General features: G+C 34.8%; 1 protein-coding gene across 6 annotated transcripts in view; it reads right to left on the bottom strand.

Moving 5' to 3' along the window:
- LNPK (lunapark, ER junction formation factor) overlaps positions 1-16,228 on the bottom strand; it is a 113,783-nt gene that overhangs the window by 73,902 nt on the left and 23,653 nt on the right. For all 6 annotated transcript variants that reach the window (XR_002823963.1, XM_004375485.2, XM_023730547.1 and 3 more), the window contains 2 exons: positions 8,593-8,651; positions 777-817 (listed from right to left, as the gene is read on the bottom strand). Coding sequence is in view for 5 of the 6 variants with exons in the window: in XM_004375485.2 (XP_004375542.1) it covers positions 777-817; positions 8,593-8,651 (100 nt within the window). In the remaining variant the exon portion in view is untranslated. The remainder of the gene's footprint in view (positions 1-776; positions 818-8,592; positions 8,652-16,228) is intronic.

The raw sequence follows: 16,228 nt of genomic DNA, 5'->3' as shown, positions 1-16,228 counted from the left end.
GTTACTTGTTACATATTAGGCACCTCATTAAATTTCATTAAATAAGCTTCTATATAACATGACATTACTTCAAGGAACTATCGTTTTTCACACTTCAAAAAAATAAGCGCATTAAAAAAATCACAATTAACACAAATCAAATACCAAGTTCATTCACTGTCTAAAGACTATTATATATCAACCTCTAACATCTAGGGCCCTTCCTCTCTTACTTCTGGCCCTCTCTCTAACATATCCAAAGGCTGTATTTAACTGGCCCCATAATAGATATTCATGTGTTCAAAGTTGCTGACAGAAAGTGGAAGACACAAGAAGTAAAAAATCCTCTCTTGTCCCTTTTCTTCAGCCTTTTCATGCTGAATTTGTCTTTTACAATCAGTCTTCTTGATTCCTCCCTCCCGGCCTTATGGCGTCAAGAAAAACTGAGAAATGATATACATAAATGTTTGGTCCTTTTTTTGCTCTGATAATCAATCTGGAAACTCACCTTTTTACCCTCTCTGCCTCATTAATCCTCTAATACGATTCATCTATTTACTTCTCAGCTTCCAACTAGCACAGCTTCTCAGAATCTCAAAAGTCCATCTAAACTATTTTTTCCTGACAACCATTATTAGCTAGCAAAAATATTCATAATTTTCCTTCATCATTAAAATGCTATCTAAAAATAAAGTTGTTCTTCAGAGAGCCATTAACTTACAACATATAAATATTCATTATTCAGTTCTTAACTGATTACTTTTATATAAATTAACTTTAAATAAATGTTAACTTACTATTTTTTTCTTCTGAGATTTTAAATCATCCAATGCTTCATCTGGAAAACAAGATTTAAATCAAAGATAAATCAGATATTAAGATACTTAGAGATAGGAGAAAACTATGCCAAATGCTATACACTAAACAGCAGTTTCAGGAGGTAGCATAAGATCAGGAACCAACGGTACTGAAGGAAGAAGTCCAAGCTGCACTGAAGGCACTGGCGAAAAACAAGGCTCTAGGAATTGAGGGAACACCAACTGAGATGTTTCAACAAATGGATGCAGCACTGGAAGTGCTCACTCGTCTATGCCAAGAAATTTGGAAGACAGTTACCAGGCCAACCAATTGGAAGAGATCCATATTTATGCCTATTCCCAAGAAAGGTGATCTAACTGAATGCAGAAATTATCGAACAATATCATTAATATCACATGCAAGTAAAATCTTGCTGAAGATCATTTAAAAGCAGCTGTAGCAGTATACAGACAGGGAACTGCCAGAAATTAAACCCAGACTCAGAAGAGGATGTGGAACCAGGGATATCACTGCCGATGCCAGATGGATCCTGGCTGAAAGCAGAGAATACCAGAAAGATGTTTACATGTGTTTTATTGACTAGGCAAAGGCATTTGACAGTGTGGATCATAACAAATTACGGATAACATTGCAAAGAATGGGAATTCCAAAACACTTAACTGTGCTCGTGAGGAACTTGTACATAGATCAAGGGCAGTCGTTCGAACAGGACAAGGGGATACCGTGTGGTTTAAAGTCAGGAAAGGTGTGCGTCAGGGTTGTATCCTTTCACCATGCCTATTCAATCTGTATGCTGAGCAAATAATCTGAGAAGCTGGACTCTACGAAGAAGAAAGGGGCATCAGGATTGGAGGAAGACTCATTAACCTGTGTTATGTAGATGACATAACCTTGTTTGCTGAAAGTGAAGAGGACGTGAAGCACTTACTGATGAAGATCAAAAACCACAGCTTTCAGTATGGACTACAGCTCAACATAAAGAAAACAAAAATCCTCACAACTGGATCAATAAGCAACATTATGATAAATGCAGAAAAGATTGAAGTTATCAAGGATTTCATTTTACTTGGATCCACAATCAACACTCACGGAAGCAGCAGTCGAGAAATCAAATAACACATTGCATTGGGCAAATGTGCTGCAAAAGACCTCTTTAATATGTTGAAAAGCAAAGATGTCACCTTGAAGACTAAGGTGCGCCTGATTCACGTCACAGTGTTTTCAATCGCCTCATATACATGCAAAAGCTGGATGATGAATAAGGAAGACCAAAGAATTGATGTCTTTGAATTGTGGTGTGCGCGAAAAATATTGAACATACCATGGACTGCCAAAACAACGAATAAATCTGTCTTGGAAGAAGTACAACCAGAATGCTCCTTAGAAGCAAGGATGGCAAGACTACGTCTCATATACTTTGGACATGTTATCAGGACGGATCAGCCCTTGGAGAAGGACATCATGCTTGGTAAAGCAGAGGGTCAGCAAAAACGAGGAAGACCCTCAATGAGATGGACTGACACAGTGGCTGCAGCAATGGGCTCAAGTATAACAAAGACTGTGAGAATGGTGCAGGACTGAGCAGTGTTTCATTCTGTTGTAAATAGAGTAGCTATGAGTCACAACCAACTTGATGGCACCTAACAAGAAGCAGCCACCGCAAGAAAACTTTCTCATCTTAGAATTTCTCCAAATTTAACTAATACATGAAGACAAAAATTATCTCAGTCTTTATGCATATAAATTGCATGTTTTTGCACGTATACTACAAGTCATTTAGGAACGAATGGACTTTGCATAACAAAACCCTTTGTGAAATTTGAAAAGATACACATATATTTAAAATGTTTTCCAAAACATTACTTTCTATTATTTTTCCTTCCTTTCAACACCCATCCACATTAATTCACAAAATTAATACCAAATCTCTTTTTATACATTGGTAATAAAAATTATCTTTTTTTATAAGGCAAAGAAATATGTAATACATTTTATAAAGTTAGTCAAACTTCAAGATATCGAACGCTAACGAAGAAAACTTTTTAAAAATCTGTAGCATTATAGCTTGAGGAAAGACTTGGAAAGGAATGGGATACTAATAACTTTTCAAAATTAAACATTACTAAGAGTTGCCTGCTAATTTAGGTTTGCAAGATGACACAAAGAATGTTTTCAAGGGATACAATTTATGAATGTCAATGCCTGCTTTACAAACTTATTTTAGGTTTCTAGTTTTTCTCTTGAAATATTTAACTAGTGCAAATAGGAATACTATTCTAGCTGGAAAAGAGAAAGAGTTACGATTTGATTTAAACATTTTGATCAAATGGAATTTAAATAATTATTCTAAAATTTTGATTTTTAATTGAATTTATAAATAAAATTATTATCTTTTTATTGAACTTCTGGGGTAGCAAACATCTGAATGCTCCATTCGAAGTGTATTATTTATGTAAAAATCCAAAGAAATACAAAACTTATTAAAAAATGTTTTTATTACAAAAGAATTTTTTCAAAATATGTTAAATAGTATTAATGTATTATCAAAGGACAGAGAAAAATCTACTGACATCTTAAAAGAAAATAGTCATCTTTAGTTACATAAGACCAAGCCAAAGATCCGTCCTTTAATCCAGGGCTCAGCAAACTTCTTCTTTAAAGGGCCAGAAACAGTAAACATTTTAGGCTTTACAGACCAGAAGGCAAGATCAAGGATATTATGTAGGTGCATATAAACTAAAAGAGAAAAAAAATTTCCACATATCTTTTATTTACAAAATTCAAATATAATAATAATTGAGTTCAATTTTTTTGTAATAGAGGTCTACCAATGAAAGGAGTAGAATTCTTCTGGGAGGAAGATAACATTGTGGTTAATTGGGGTTCTAAGTTACGTTCCCTATTACTGAATAGATTACAAATGTTAATCTGTTAATACTGATCTATGATGAGATTTTACATATGTGATCTCTGAAAATGTCTTTTCACACAGACAGGAACTGTCAAAGATTGATATCAATCCATGAGCACATGATTTTAATTGAGCATATTCATTGTTTGGGAGGCATTTATAGAATTCTATTATATTCTTCTCTTGATATTTGCCTTTGAGCACGTCATTACATTGCAAATTACTACTGTCATAAATGCGAAATGTCAGATAATGAGATAGCCAATAAGTGAGGAGTAGATGTAGTCACTTTGAATGGAAGATTAGTAGAAGCTCCTCAATTGTACAGTTAAATGGATTCTGAAATATAGAAATTTCCTTTGCAAAAAAAGCTGCTGCAGCTATAGTTTGAGCTCAAATACTGTGTGGAAATGGAGATCTTGATTCTTCTTTTAACTTTTCACAGTACTTCCTAAAATTACTTTTTGTCATCTCTTGTGATTCAAACAATGTTGTTTTCTAAATGACTTTACCACAGTATAAGTTTCGCATATAAGTATTGTTTTGCCTTACAAATTTAGGTTAAATTTTTTAAGAAACATTATCAAGTCTGTAGCAAAAGGCAGAAAAAAAAAAACCCCATTCAGTGTTCAGTCACAGTGGTAGAAGGTAGTTCTCCTCATTCAGAAAAACTTGAAGCTGGGCTCTGAGCTCAAAGTATCACAATAAAACATGACCACTGCTATGCCATCAAACTGCCGTGTGGTAGGGCAAGTCAAAATATTCAGCTTTTATTTCTGTTAAAATTCATAGAGCTAATGATGGTTAAGTCCATGAGAATGAATGAAGCTCACCATTGACGCTACCGGTTCAACAATACATGACAGATTCAAATATTTCCTGAAAGTACCTGCTACTGAGTAACACAATGAATAACTATAGAATTTAAACATCTTAACATTTTCATGAGCTCTGTAAATTTGTCCAACTAACCCTTTTTCTGCTTCACATATATCTTTACCATTAGTTGTAATATATCTCAGCAGATTCCATTTCAGGTTGTACTGACTACATGTTTACTCAACTTCTTTGAAAATATTCTCGCTGCAGTTGTTCCATGCAGACTTTTTATACGCGCTAATTCTTCATTCATTTCAAGCCCAGCACTGACTCCTTGAGTAAATAACAACCACTGAAGAGTATCAGTAATATGTGTCAGTTCATCAAGAGACAAGAAGGTAAAGATGACAGGACTTGCTGGTAAATTGACTGAATATTAGAGAAGAATCAAATGACTTCCAGAGACCTAAGACACCCTTCTGACCTGGAAATGAAGCCATGTCTAGAGACCACCTTCCAGCCAAACAATGAACAAATCCATAAAATAAACAGTAACCTGAGAGGAACATGCTCCTTAGAACAATCAATTATACGAGATGAGAAGGGCAATATTTGCCTAAAAGCAAAGATGAGAAGCCAGGAAGGGGTAGAAAATCAGAACGAAAGGAAATGGGGAACACAGGGCAGAAATGGGGAGAGCGCTGACACATTATGGGGAATGAAGCCAAGGCCATGAAACACTTTATGTACAAACTATCAAATGGGAATCTAATTTGCTCTGTATATTTTCACCTAATGCACAATTAAAAAAAAAAAAAAAAGAATGACTCCCACAGTTTCTATTTCAACAATTGTTGCTGTTGTCAGGTGCCAATGAGTGGGTTCCGATTCATAGCGACCTCATGTACAACAGAACAAAACACTGCCCGGTCCTGCATCAACCTCACAATTGTTGTTATGCTTGAGCCCATTGTTGCATCCACTGTGTCAATCCACCTCATTGAGGGTCTTCCTCTTTTTCGCTGACCCTCTACTTTACCAAGCATAATGTCCTTCTCCAGGGACTGATCTCTCCTGATAACATGTCCAAAGTATTTATTTCAACAACTAGTTGATAGTATAACTATTTACTGAGCTAGGGAACAAACAAGAAGGAACAGATAAGAGGGAGCAGAAGAAAAGGGAAGAAGCAATAATTCTGTTTTGGCCATGTTAAGTATGAGATGCCTACTGGGTCTCCAAGTGAAAGTTTCAATTACACAGCTGGGTATACAAATCTGGAGCTCAAGGGAACAATCTGGGCTAGAGGTTTAGATGTGATAGTCATCGACAAATACGTGATATTTAAATCTGTGTGGGTGGATAAAAATCACCAAAAAATGCACTACTCAATACAGTAGCCACTAGCCACATGGGCTTTTTAAAGTAATTAAAATTAAAAATTAAAATCCAGTTCCTCAGTCACACTAGCTACATTTCAAGTGCTCAACAGCCACACATGGCTAGCAGATACCATATTGGACATCATCATGGGTATAGAATATTTTCATCATTACAGAAAGATCTACTAGACAGCAGTGACCTAAATAAATTATTCAAAGGAGAAGACAGCCATGGACAAAATTCTACTAGAGGAGGAGTGAACAAAAAAACTAAAAAAGAAATAGCCCGTGGCCCGTGACGTATCGCCAAAGATGCTTAAGACAAACATCTTTCAAGAAAAAGAGCAGATAACTGAATTATTTCAAATGCTGTGAAGAGATCAAGTTGGAGGAAAGAGAACTGACTACTGGCTTTGACAAGACACAGACCACTAGCGACCTCGAAATAAGCCATTGCAGTAAAGAGGTAAGAATAAAATCTAAACAGAGTAGGCTGACAACGAATCAGTGGGGGGAAAAAGGAGACATACCAACTATAGACAACTTTTTATGAATTTTACTTTGAAGGGGAGATAGAAATGAGGTGGTTAAGAGACTTAAAGAGAATGTAGAGATAAGAGAGATTTCTTTTCCTCCTCAGATGGTTGTACTGAGGCATAATTGCATGCCAATAGGAATAATCCAATAGATATAGATGATGCAGAAGAAAGGAAAATTGCAGGAAGGGAAACTACAGGAGCAAGGTTCTTGAAATGGGCAGAGTACATGGAATCCAAAGCATAAATCGAATCATCGGCAACCGGTTTGGTTTTTTGGTTTTTCAGCTATAGATGGGATCAAGGCCAGTGTTCCGCAATACTATGATGGATGACAACATACTGAGGACGGAGCTAACTTGACATATTTGGTAATGAATAACTCGCATCTGTTTGCATCTTTTTTCCCTATAAAGTGAGACCATTAGTGAGGAATAGCCAGGTAGATTTTTGTGGGGTATTGTTTGTTTCTTTGTTTGTGGCTTCTGATTTTTTTATTTGTTTGTTTGGTTGGTTGGTTTGGTTTGGTTTTTGGTGGGGAGGCAGGTGTTAGTGATTTAAGGAGGAATATAATAGCAAACAATGTCCTCAAAGAAAAAAATGTGAATTTACTAGGGAACTATAACAGGACTGTGTAGTAGCATTGAGTGCAAAATTGGTATCTGCAATTCTAGTTTTAAAACAAGTCTATTTAGCATATTGTATGACTGTCCTCTAGCAAGTTTAGCTGCCTTGATGAAGGCATAGATTAAGCATATAATTGTATTTAAATAGGGTAGGGTTTGCCAGACAAGTAGGAAGGGAAAAGGGGGCAAAAGAGTCAAGGGTGACTGTAAAGAAATGGTCATTGGGCTAGACTATAGAAGAGAAGAAAGGTCATGAATAAGGAGGGTAATTTAAAAGCTGCATACTTGGAGGGACTTTATTTTGGATCTTTATTAGGAGTCAAACAAAACTTCTGTAAAAAAAAAAAAAGTATGACAATTATGAGACAACTGGAAATTTAATGTTTTAAATATATAATCATACCTAAAAAGAATTAATGTCATAAAATATTAAATATTTAAAACATTAAATTTCCAACTGTCTCATAAGTATCGCAGTGGTTAAGTGTTTGGCTGCTACCAAAAGGTCAGTAACTCTAATCCACCAGCCACTCCTTGGAAACCCTATGGGGCAGTTCTACCCTGTCCTGTAGGGTTTCTATGACTCGGAATCGACTCAACAGCAACAGGTTTGGTTTGGTTTATTACAGATACACAGGAGCCCTGGTATCTCAGTGGTTAGCACTGGGCTGCTAACTGAAAGGTCGGCAGTTCAAAGCCACCAGCCATTCTGTGGGAGAAAGATTACAGCCTTGGATATCCTGTCCTATAGGGTCGCTATGAGTCGGAATCAGGTCGATGGCAATGAGTTTATTATAGATGTATCTAGGCTATACTTCAAAATAATACACAAGGTGGAGAAGTGGGTAGGGGTAGAAATGAAAAAAAACTGACCATGAGTTGGTAATTGTTTAGGTTGCGTAAGAAGTATATTAATTACTATTCTGTCTACTTTTGTATATGTTTTAAATTACCCACAATAAAAAGTTAAAACAAGAAAAGGAAAAAAAGTCATATATAAAGTTCATTTATATAACCCTTGTTAACTGTAACACAATCTGTACATACATACATGGATCAAATACAGAAGGACAGTTTATAAATAATTTGCATATTTCCACAAAATCAAAGCCCTAGGGGTTGTGAGGTTAAAGAGGGGTGAAATTAATATAACAAATCAAAAGAAGTATAACTGTATTTTACTCCTTAATAATATAACTTTTCTATCAATACTAATTTATATGATGATAAGTTATACCTTTCAGTGTAAACAAATACAATTTTTCTTGATTTAAAGAAATGAATTGTTTTGTTTTATATAAAATATTCTGAATGAGCAAGACAGAAATAACAAATGAAAAACAGAACCATACTCATAACCTTTCTTATGCTTTACAGTGAAAAACTCTCCAATATTTATTGCTTTGTCATTTCAATATTCCATTTCACAACCTGCCATTAATTATAAATCAACACACTCACTGTAAGATAAGTTTTTTTTAATTTAAATAAAAAAATTAAAACATGGAAATTAAACTTACTATTTCTTTCTGTTCTCTTGGAAAAGAAGAAAATAAGCACTGTTCTTATGCTCCAGATGCTACAGAGGAAGCAACAGTCAGAAACAAAAACCATTGTTAGGACAAGTGAATTAGAAGACATGCAAGGTGAAAACAAACATTTCCAATAAGAGTTAAGGTACCCTGTTTAACTTTGTATTTTGAAAATCAAAAAGCACTCTTTTCTGTCAAAGATTACATCAGAAGTCTACCTGTATTTTCAAAGGAGAAATTCTCAACCTAAAGTCCATGGCTCTTCTGAGAGTTCCCCTAAAATTACATGCAAAATTGTCTTTGTGTGCATAAGTGTATTTCTCTGGAGAGTTCATTGCTTTTATCATTCTCAAAAGGGTCTATTATGAACCCCTAAAAGGTTAAGAACAATATCATAGAATCCTTTCTTACAAAGTAAGAATCTACTCCAAAAATTTGTCTATTCCCATGCATAAGTGAAAAGCACATTTTGCAAACCCAAAGCATTATACAAATGTAAGTTACTAGTCCTTCCCTATTATTTAACATTGAGGGGTCTTCTCTACTCAATGGAATAAGCTATTGGGGGAGGGGGAGAAACTTTACCTTCGAATAAATATTTGCTAAGTAAACTTAGCTAAATACGCCCTTCCAAAGACTTCATAAGAATATTTCTTTAGGCCTTGCATTAGTAAGATGTCAAATGATATTAAAATAATTAAAAGAAATTCCAATGATCCTAATCGCAAACTTATCAAGGTCATCTCTTAAATTTAATGCAAATACAGCAAAATACCTCTTTTGCATAAAACATGGCAGAAATAAGTATACAAACATTATTCATCATTTTAAAAAAGAAACATTATATCTAGATATAAATTCAGATAATAAGTTATGAAAATTAGTTCTTCACTGTGAAATATACTCATTGTATATTCTTGGCAGAAAAAGAATTAAAAAAATAACAGCTTTTTAAAAGCTCATTCTTTAAGGGGAAAAAAAGTCTGTAAACAACTAATAAAAACAACAAAAAAAATGGAGAAATAAACAAAAGTGATAAGGAGAGCAATCATCATGGATACAAAATAAAAGAATCAAGAGGCAGCGACAACTACTACTATTACTATACTAGATAAATAAATTTTTAAACTGTAGAATGAGTAATTTTTATAGATGTGTATGTGTGTGTGTGTGTGTGTGTGTGTGTGTGTGTGTGTGTGTATACATATTTTAAACAAAACTAACCCTGGAAGAGACAGAAAACCTAAAAAGATTAACTACCATTAAACTTAAAAAGTTGTCAAGAGCTACCCTACATAAACAGCACCAAGCCCAAACGGTTTCAAAGGGAAGTCTAACAAACCTGTAAAAGACAGATGTCAGTACTATTTAAACTGTTCCAGAACACTGAAATATATTCAAATGATCCTAATCACAAAATTATCAAGTAGAACAATATAAAAAACCTTTCAGATGTTTTTATAAAAGGACTTAAACACTGAAAGTATAATTTTTCCAGAATTCAAGAATGATCAATATTTAATATCAGGAGACATAAAATGAAAAATCATATAACTACCTCCATAGCGGAGTCTTGCTGATGCTGCAATGGTTAACAGCTGGGCTAACCAAAAGGTCAGCAGTTCGAATCTACCAGCCGCTCACTCCTTGGAAACCCTATGGAGCAGTTCTACTCTGTCCTATAGGGTTGTATGAGTCAGAAACGACTCAATGACACATAACAACAAAAACAACCTCCACAGATGATGAAAAGAAAATGAAATAAAATATAAATAGTTGGAAAATTCTTTAACATGATAAAATATATGTTTCAACCCAGAAGTCAGAATAATGCTCAGCGGAAAATATAAGACCCATTCCCAAAGAACAAATACGGATGTACACTATTTTCTCTGTAATTTAACACTGTCCTGAAGGTACTGAGTCAACACAACCAAGAGAAAAAAATCAGAGGCAAAAACTCTGAAAAGAGGTGGTAAAATTATTGCCATCCTCAGATGATATAATTGCATACTTGTAAATTCTCCAAGAATCAACCAATAAAAATAAGAGACATGATAATTATTGTAGTTGAATACAAAAATAGTATACAGAAAAGCAGTATTTCACACATATAATCACGTAGTTCTAAGATATACTAAAAAGCCTTTAATTCACATTTACTGAAGCATTCTAGTTCTTTTCTGAGTGAAACTGATGCTATTTGAAAAAACAGCTTAACATGAACTTTTGTTAAGTATTATCTCGTGGCTTATACAATAAAATCATAAATGTGTTCCAGTAGGAAATACTTAGAACCTCAATATAGCAATCATACTTAGAATACGATAAAATATTTTAAGCCCTTAATATTCAGTGTTTTACTATACTCAGGCTAAAAAGGCTAAAAGTTAAAATATAGCAGAGTACCTAAAACTCAATCAATATAATCAAACCTTCCTCACTTTTACTAAAGAAATAATATTACTTAAATCTCTGGGTTTTCACCAACCTTCATATGTAGAACACTCTTTATCTGTATTTCATCCCTTCTGTGTTCCCTTTCCAACAATCACATAAGCCCTATCCAATCTACTGAAATGTTGTAGATGCAATTTTGCAATATATAAAGCTAAAAAAAAAAAAATTACAGGTCTCAATATTTATAACTGTTGACCTTTTTTTTTTTCCCCCAAGTTTCTCTAACTATTTAAAGTCTTAGCAAGAATTATCTTCACATTCAAGCAGTCAGGCAAACTAATCACAATTATTGATTCTGGAAGAAGGAATAAAGTAGGATTCAGTTTTGGGTTTGTGTGTGTGGTTTGTTTTTATTTCGTTTTTTGCTTTGTATACAACTCAACACGATTTTCCCCATTGACTTGAAATGCCATCTTTACCATATATAATATTCATTTTTTACTTTATGTCTGGATTCTCAAGTCTCTTTGGTCTGTATGTCTATATGCTATACCAAAATATTTTAACTAATGAAGTTTTATAAAGTATTTGATGTCTGGTAGACCTCTGCTTCTCATTCCTCTCCTTTTTCAGAATTTTCCTAGTTATTCTTATGTGCTTATTTTTCCATTAAAAATTATAGAATAAGTATGCTTAGATTTTTTAAATGTTATTGGTATTTTTACTGTAATCACAATTTTTTAGATTAATTTACAGAGAACTTACCTCATCACAATACTATCTTCCCATCCAAGAATAGGATATATCTCTTAATTAATTAAAACTTCTTTTACATCAGTACATAATTGTTTAAGTACAAAATTCTATCAAGAAAATTTCAAGCAAAGATGCTTGCAAAATGCTTTTCTTATCTACCAAAACTAACAGTAAAAATTCTCCTTGAGTAAATGCTGAGATGTTCACAGACACCTTCTTCTTTAAGAGCCAACTATAATTGATGAACGATACTTTGTATTCTTATTAGAGTACAGTGAAACAAATATTTAACTTTCTTCAAAAAGATAAAATTATGTTTGTAAATCTTCTAGCAGGATAGAGAAAACATCTAATATGTGCTAGCTGGAGGGAGTATGAAGGGAGCATAAAAATTATATAAGATCAAGCCTTATTCTCAAATGGCTTTCAATTTAAATTAAAAAAAAAGAAACAGAAATATGATCATCTTCCTCATTTTCCTTGCTTAATTTTTCCTCCCAACCCCATTTTAAGAGGCTGTCTTAGTCATCTAGTGCTGCTATAACAGAAATACCACAAGTGGATGGCTTTAACAAAGAGAAGTTTATTCTCTCACAGTCCACTAGGCTACAAGTCCAAATTCAGGGCATCAGTGCCAAGGGAACGCTTTCTCTGTCAGCTCTGTAGGAAGAAGGTTCATGTTGTCAATCTTCCCTTGGTCTGCGAGCTTCTCTGTGCAGGAACCTCAGGTCCAAAGGACACGCTCTGCTCCCAGCACTGCTTTTTTGGTGGTATAAGGTTCCCATGTATCTCTGCTCACGTCTCTCTTTTATATCTCAACAGAGATTGGCTTAAGACACTATCCAATCTTGTATACCTCATCAGTATAACTGCCACTAATCCATCTTATTAGATCATAGTGATTGAATTGACAACACATAAGGAAATCACATCAGATTACAAAATGGTACACTATTATACAATACTGGGAATCATGGCCCAGACAAGTTGACAGACATTTTTGGGGGACACAATTCAATCCATGACAGAGGCAAAAAAAACATAGAGGGAAAATATAGCTAACTCCTCTGGGAAAGCCAATACAGGTAGTCCCTGACTTACTACATATTCAAGTTACAATGAATCACAGTTAAGACCGTCAGTGTATCTGCAACATTGTATCTTCCTGGGAGGGAGCTACAGGAAAATGCATGCAGGGGATACAGAAAAAATTACTGAGTTATATGAACATGCTCCAAGCATCTGATCAGGATAATACGGATGCAGTCAGTGGAAAAACTGTCCATATGGCAAGAACATTGAATTTAGAACTTTATAGTGCCAATGTGGAACAGCTCAGATCACAAAGAAAGGGAACTGACACATTAGGACTTAACGGATTTTGAAGAGGAAAGAAATGCCAAAGAAGAAATAAATAAGGAGGAAGAGGAAGGAGAGAAGTTGTCAAAAAACATTACAGTGAAAGGTTTAGCTTGAGTTTTTCTCTAAACTAAATCAGGGGCTTCAGTTGCTAGAAAACATGGACCCAAACACTGATCACTCTGCTAAAATCGATAGGCAGATTCGGGAAGCAGTAACATGTTACCACAAAATACAGGAAGAAAAAAAGAAAAGGACCGTACAGACAACTCCTAGTAATTTTCTGACTAGAAACTCCATCCCCATTCCCAGGGATAATCCAGATGATCCAGAACCTTCCACAAAGTAGAGTTATTATCACAACTGACAAACCGCCAACATTGTCCAACTCTTCTTCATCAGCAAATTTTTATGATTTGTGTATTTTTTATGTATGTATGTACTAAAATATAACTGTAAGTTTACATGTAATGTTTCCAAACCCCGAAGACAAATAAAGATTGGATTTATAAAGATACTGATAATAAAAGGCAATTAAAAGAAAAGGGGTATTTGACTTACGTCATAAGTCAGAGACTACCTGTATCTTGATTGGTCTCTGAAACGATCTTAGAGGGAATGGAATTTCTAGGAAGTTGTGATGGTTAAGACTGTGTGTCAACTTGGGTGGGCCATGATTCTCAGTGTTTATTATGTGATCACTCCCATGATGGAATCAGCTGTGAGTAGCCAATCAGTTGAAAGGGAGTTTCCTTGGGGGTGTGGCCTGCATCCAAATATAAGCAGATGTTCTGGCTTTTTTGCTTGCTCTGGATCCTGCAGCTGCCTCCTGTTCGTCTGACCTCCAGTTGTTGGGACTTGAGCTGTCAGCTTATCTGTAGATCTTGGGATTCATCGATCTTCACAGCTCTCCGACCAGCCAATCTTGGGTTTACCAGTCCCTGCAGCTATGTGAATCAGAAGAAGCCTTGCAGTTTTGCCAGCCAATCTTTGGATTCGTCGATCTTCACAGCCTGTGAGCAAGAGTCCTTCTCTGCAACCTGCCGATCTTGGGTTCGCCAGCTCCTGCAGCTACCTGAATCAAGAGAAGCCTCTATCCTGATCCACAGACTTGGGACATTCCAGGATCGTGTGAGCCGTTTTCCTTGATATAAAGCTCTCTCTATATTTATACACTTTACTGGTTTTGCTTCTCTAGAGAACACAGTCTAAGACAGAAGTTTTAATTTGTGAGAATAAGGTAGCCAGGAGTAAAAAGTCGTTAAGATTGCTGTAGGGTTAGTTAAGAGTAGAGACAAAGCTTAATGGTTGCTCACTCTTAGAAAAGTGTCAACCTACTCCCAAGGTAATACATATCTGTCAGTATAATGCAGAAATACAAAGTTGTAACTGTAACCCAAACCTTCCCCCACTATGGAGCACAGCTTTAATGGCCCCCACTAAATAAGTACAGCATTTTAAAATTTAAATTTCAGTAACAGTTAAAAAGATCAGAAGGATATAAATATGCTATAGAATATGAAAGGCAGAAAAACAATAAGTTTGGAATCACAAGTTCCTCCACATTGCATTCTGAAGAGAAGATATAATAAAATCTCAAAACATCTTATATGGAGTATTAATATTATACCATAAAGAATAATCTTGGAATAGTGATTATGCAAAATGAACTCAGTCCCAAATCTATGACCTCTGCATCCAGTAAAAAAGAATCTGAGAAACTTGGAATGCAGAGATGACAGTCACTTTTTGCAGATATCAGGTAGATTTCTAAGCTTTATAATCAATGTAGACAATGATGAGCAAAGCAATAGATTTGATATTGCTCCTTCTACTGTCAACTCTTTAAATCCTGGTCTCCTCTCAAAATTTTTGTTTCCAAAGGAAACAAGTTTAGAGATAAGCTTGGGCAATAGCTCACATTCATATAAAAGAGAATGCCCCGTGGTTAAGCCTTCTTTCTATTTACGAAAACATCCACTTTCACACTGTTGTATTTTATTTCATGCTTTTTTGATTGTCATCAATCAGAAGGACAACTCTATTCTTTGTTGAGTAACTGGTATATGGTTCCAAAAGTGAAGAGTTCACTGAAATAGAAGCTGCAACAGTTGAGAACCAGGTCACAAATGTGAATGAGGCAAAATAAGAAATGGCTCTGAAGCTTATTAAGCCAAGAAATACTAGATGCAGAATAGTCACAGAGAGACACAGAAAAGATAGTAAAGCTTCTTACTCAAAATAGTAGAAAGATCAAACTGAAGCAGAAGAAATTACACATATTCTTAAAGAAATTAAGTTTTTCTACTTTTAAAAACAATTAGTATATATTTGCCCATAAAAATTCTCTTATGATTCATAATAGCAGATCCAGTGGATCATAATTTGTGGATCATTCATTAGAATTAGCACAACAGAGTTCCCTATCAGATGTTCTTTTGCAAATAGATATGAACACTTTATAAGAAGAAAATCAATTTTTATATGGAAATGGATGTCAAGCAATTCTTTTAAAAAATATTTTAAAGCATTTAAATCAGCTAGAACAAGGGAAAAAGGGCTAAGCATTATAAAATCTACTACTACACCTGGGATAAAAAGCATCCCAAAAGATTTCAAAAGAGAGAAGGAAAATAAATTGGCAGAGACAATTATTTTACAATATTAGGCATGCGCTAAGTCTGCAGCTCTTGTACACCTACATATAAAGTTAAAAATGTATGGGCTTTAGAAATTCCAATTTGAAAATATCCTCTGCACTAAAAACTAAACCAAAAAAAAAAAAGTTTTTGCTATAGTTCCAGAGAAAAAGATCCTCCACCTACCAAATATCAAAGTAAAGATCTATTTATCACCCTTCATTAGTCCTTTTCCCTTACCTCTCATCAAGTTGTATCAGTTTTACCTCTAAAATACTTCTAAAAATCATCTCCTCATCTCCATTGTACTAGAATAGGGTAATCCAATCTATCTTCATCTTTAGACTGAACTTCTAGAATAGCATCCAAGCTGAGCTCCCTGCTTCTACTCTTGTCCTCCTCTGATCCAGTCTCCACATGGTAGCAAGCATGATCCTCTTAACTCAAACCACATCCTGCCATTCTTCCAC

Source organism: Trichechus manatus, unplaced genomic scaffold, assembly GCF_000243295.1.
Source record: "Trichechus manatus latirostris isolate Lorelei unplaced genomic scaffold, TriManLat1.0 scaffold00037, whole genome shotgun sequence".
Lineage (NCBI taxonomy): Eukaryota > Metazoa > Chordata > Mammalia > Sirenia > Trichechidae > Trichechus > Trichechus manatus.
Note: the sequence above shows the minus strand (reverse complement) of the source record. Positions and strands in the feature narration are given on the sequence as shown.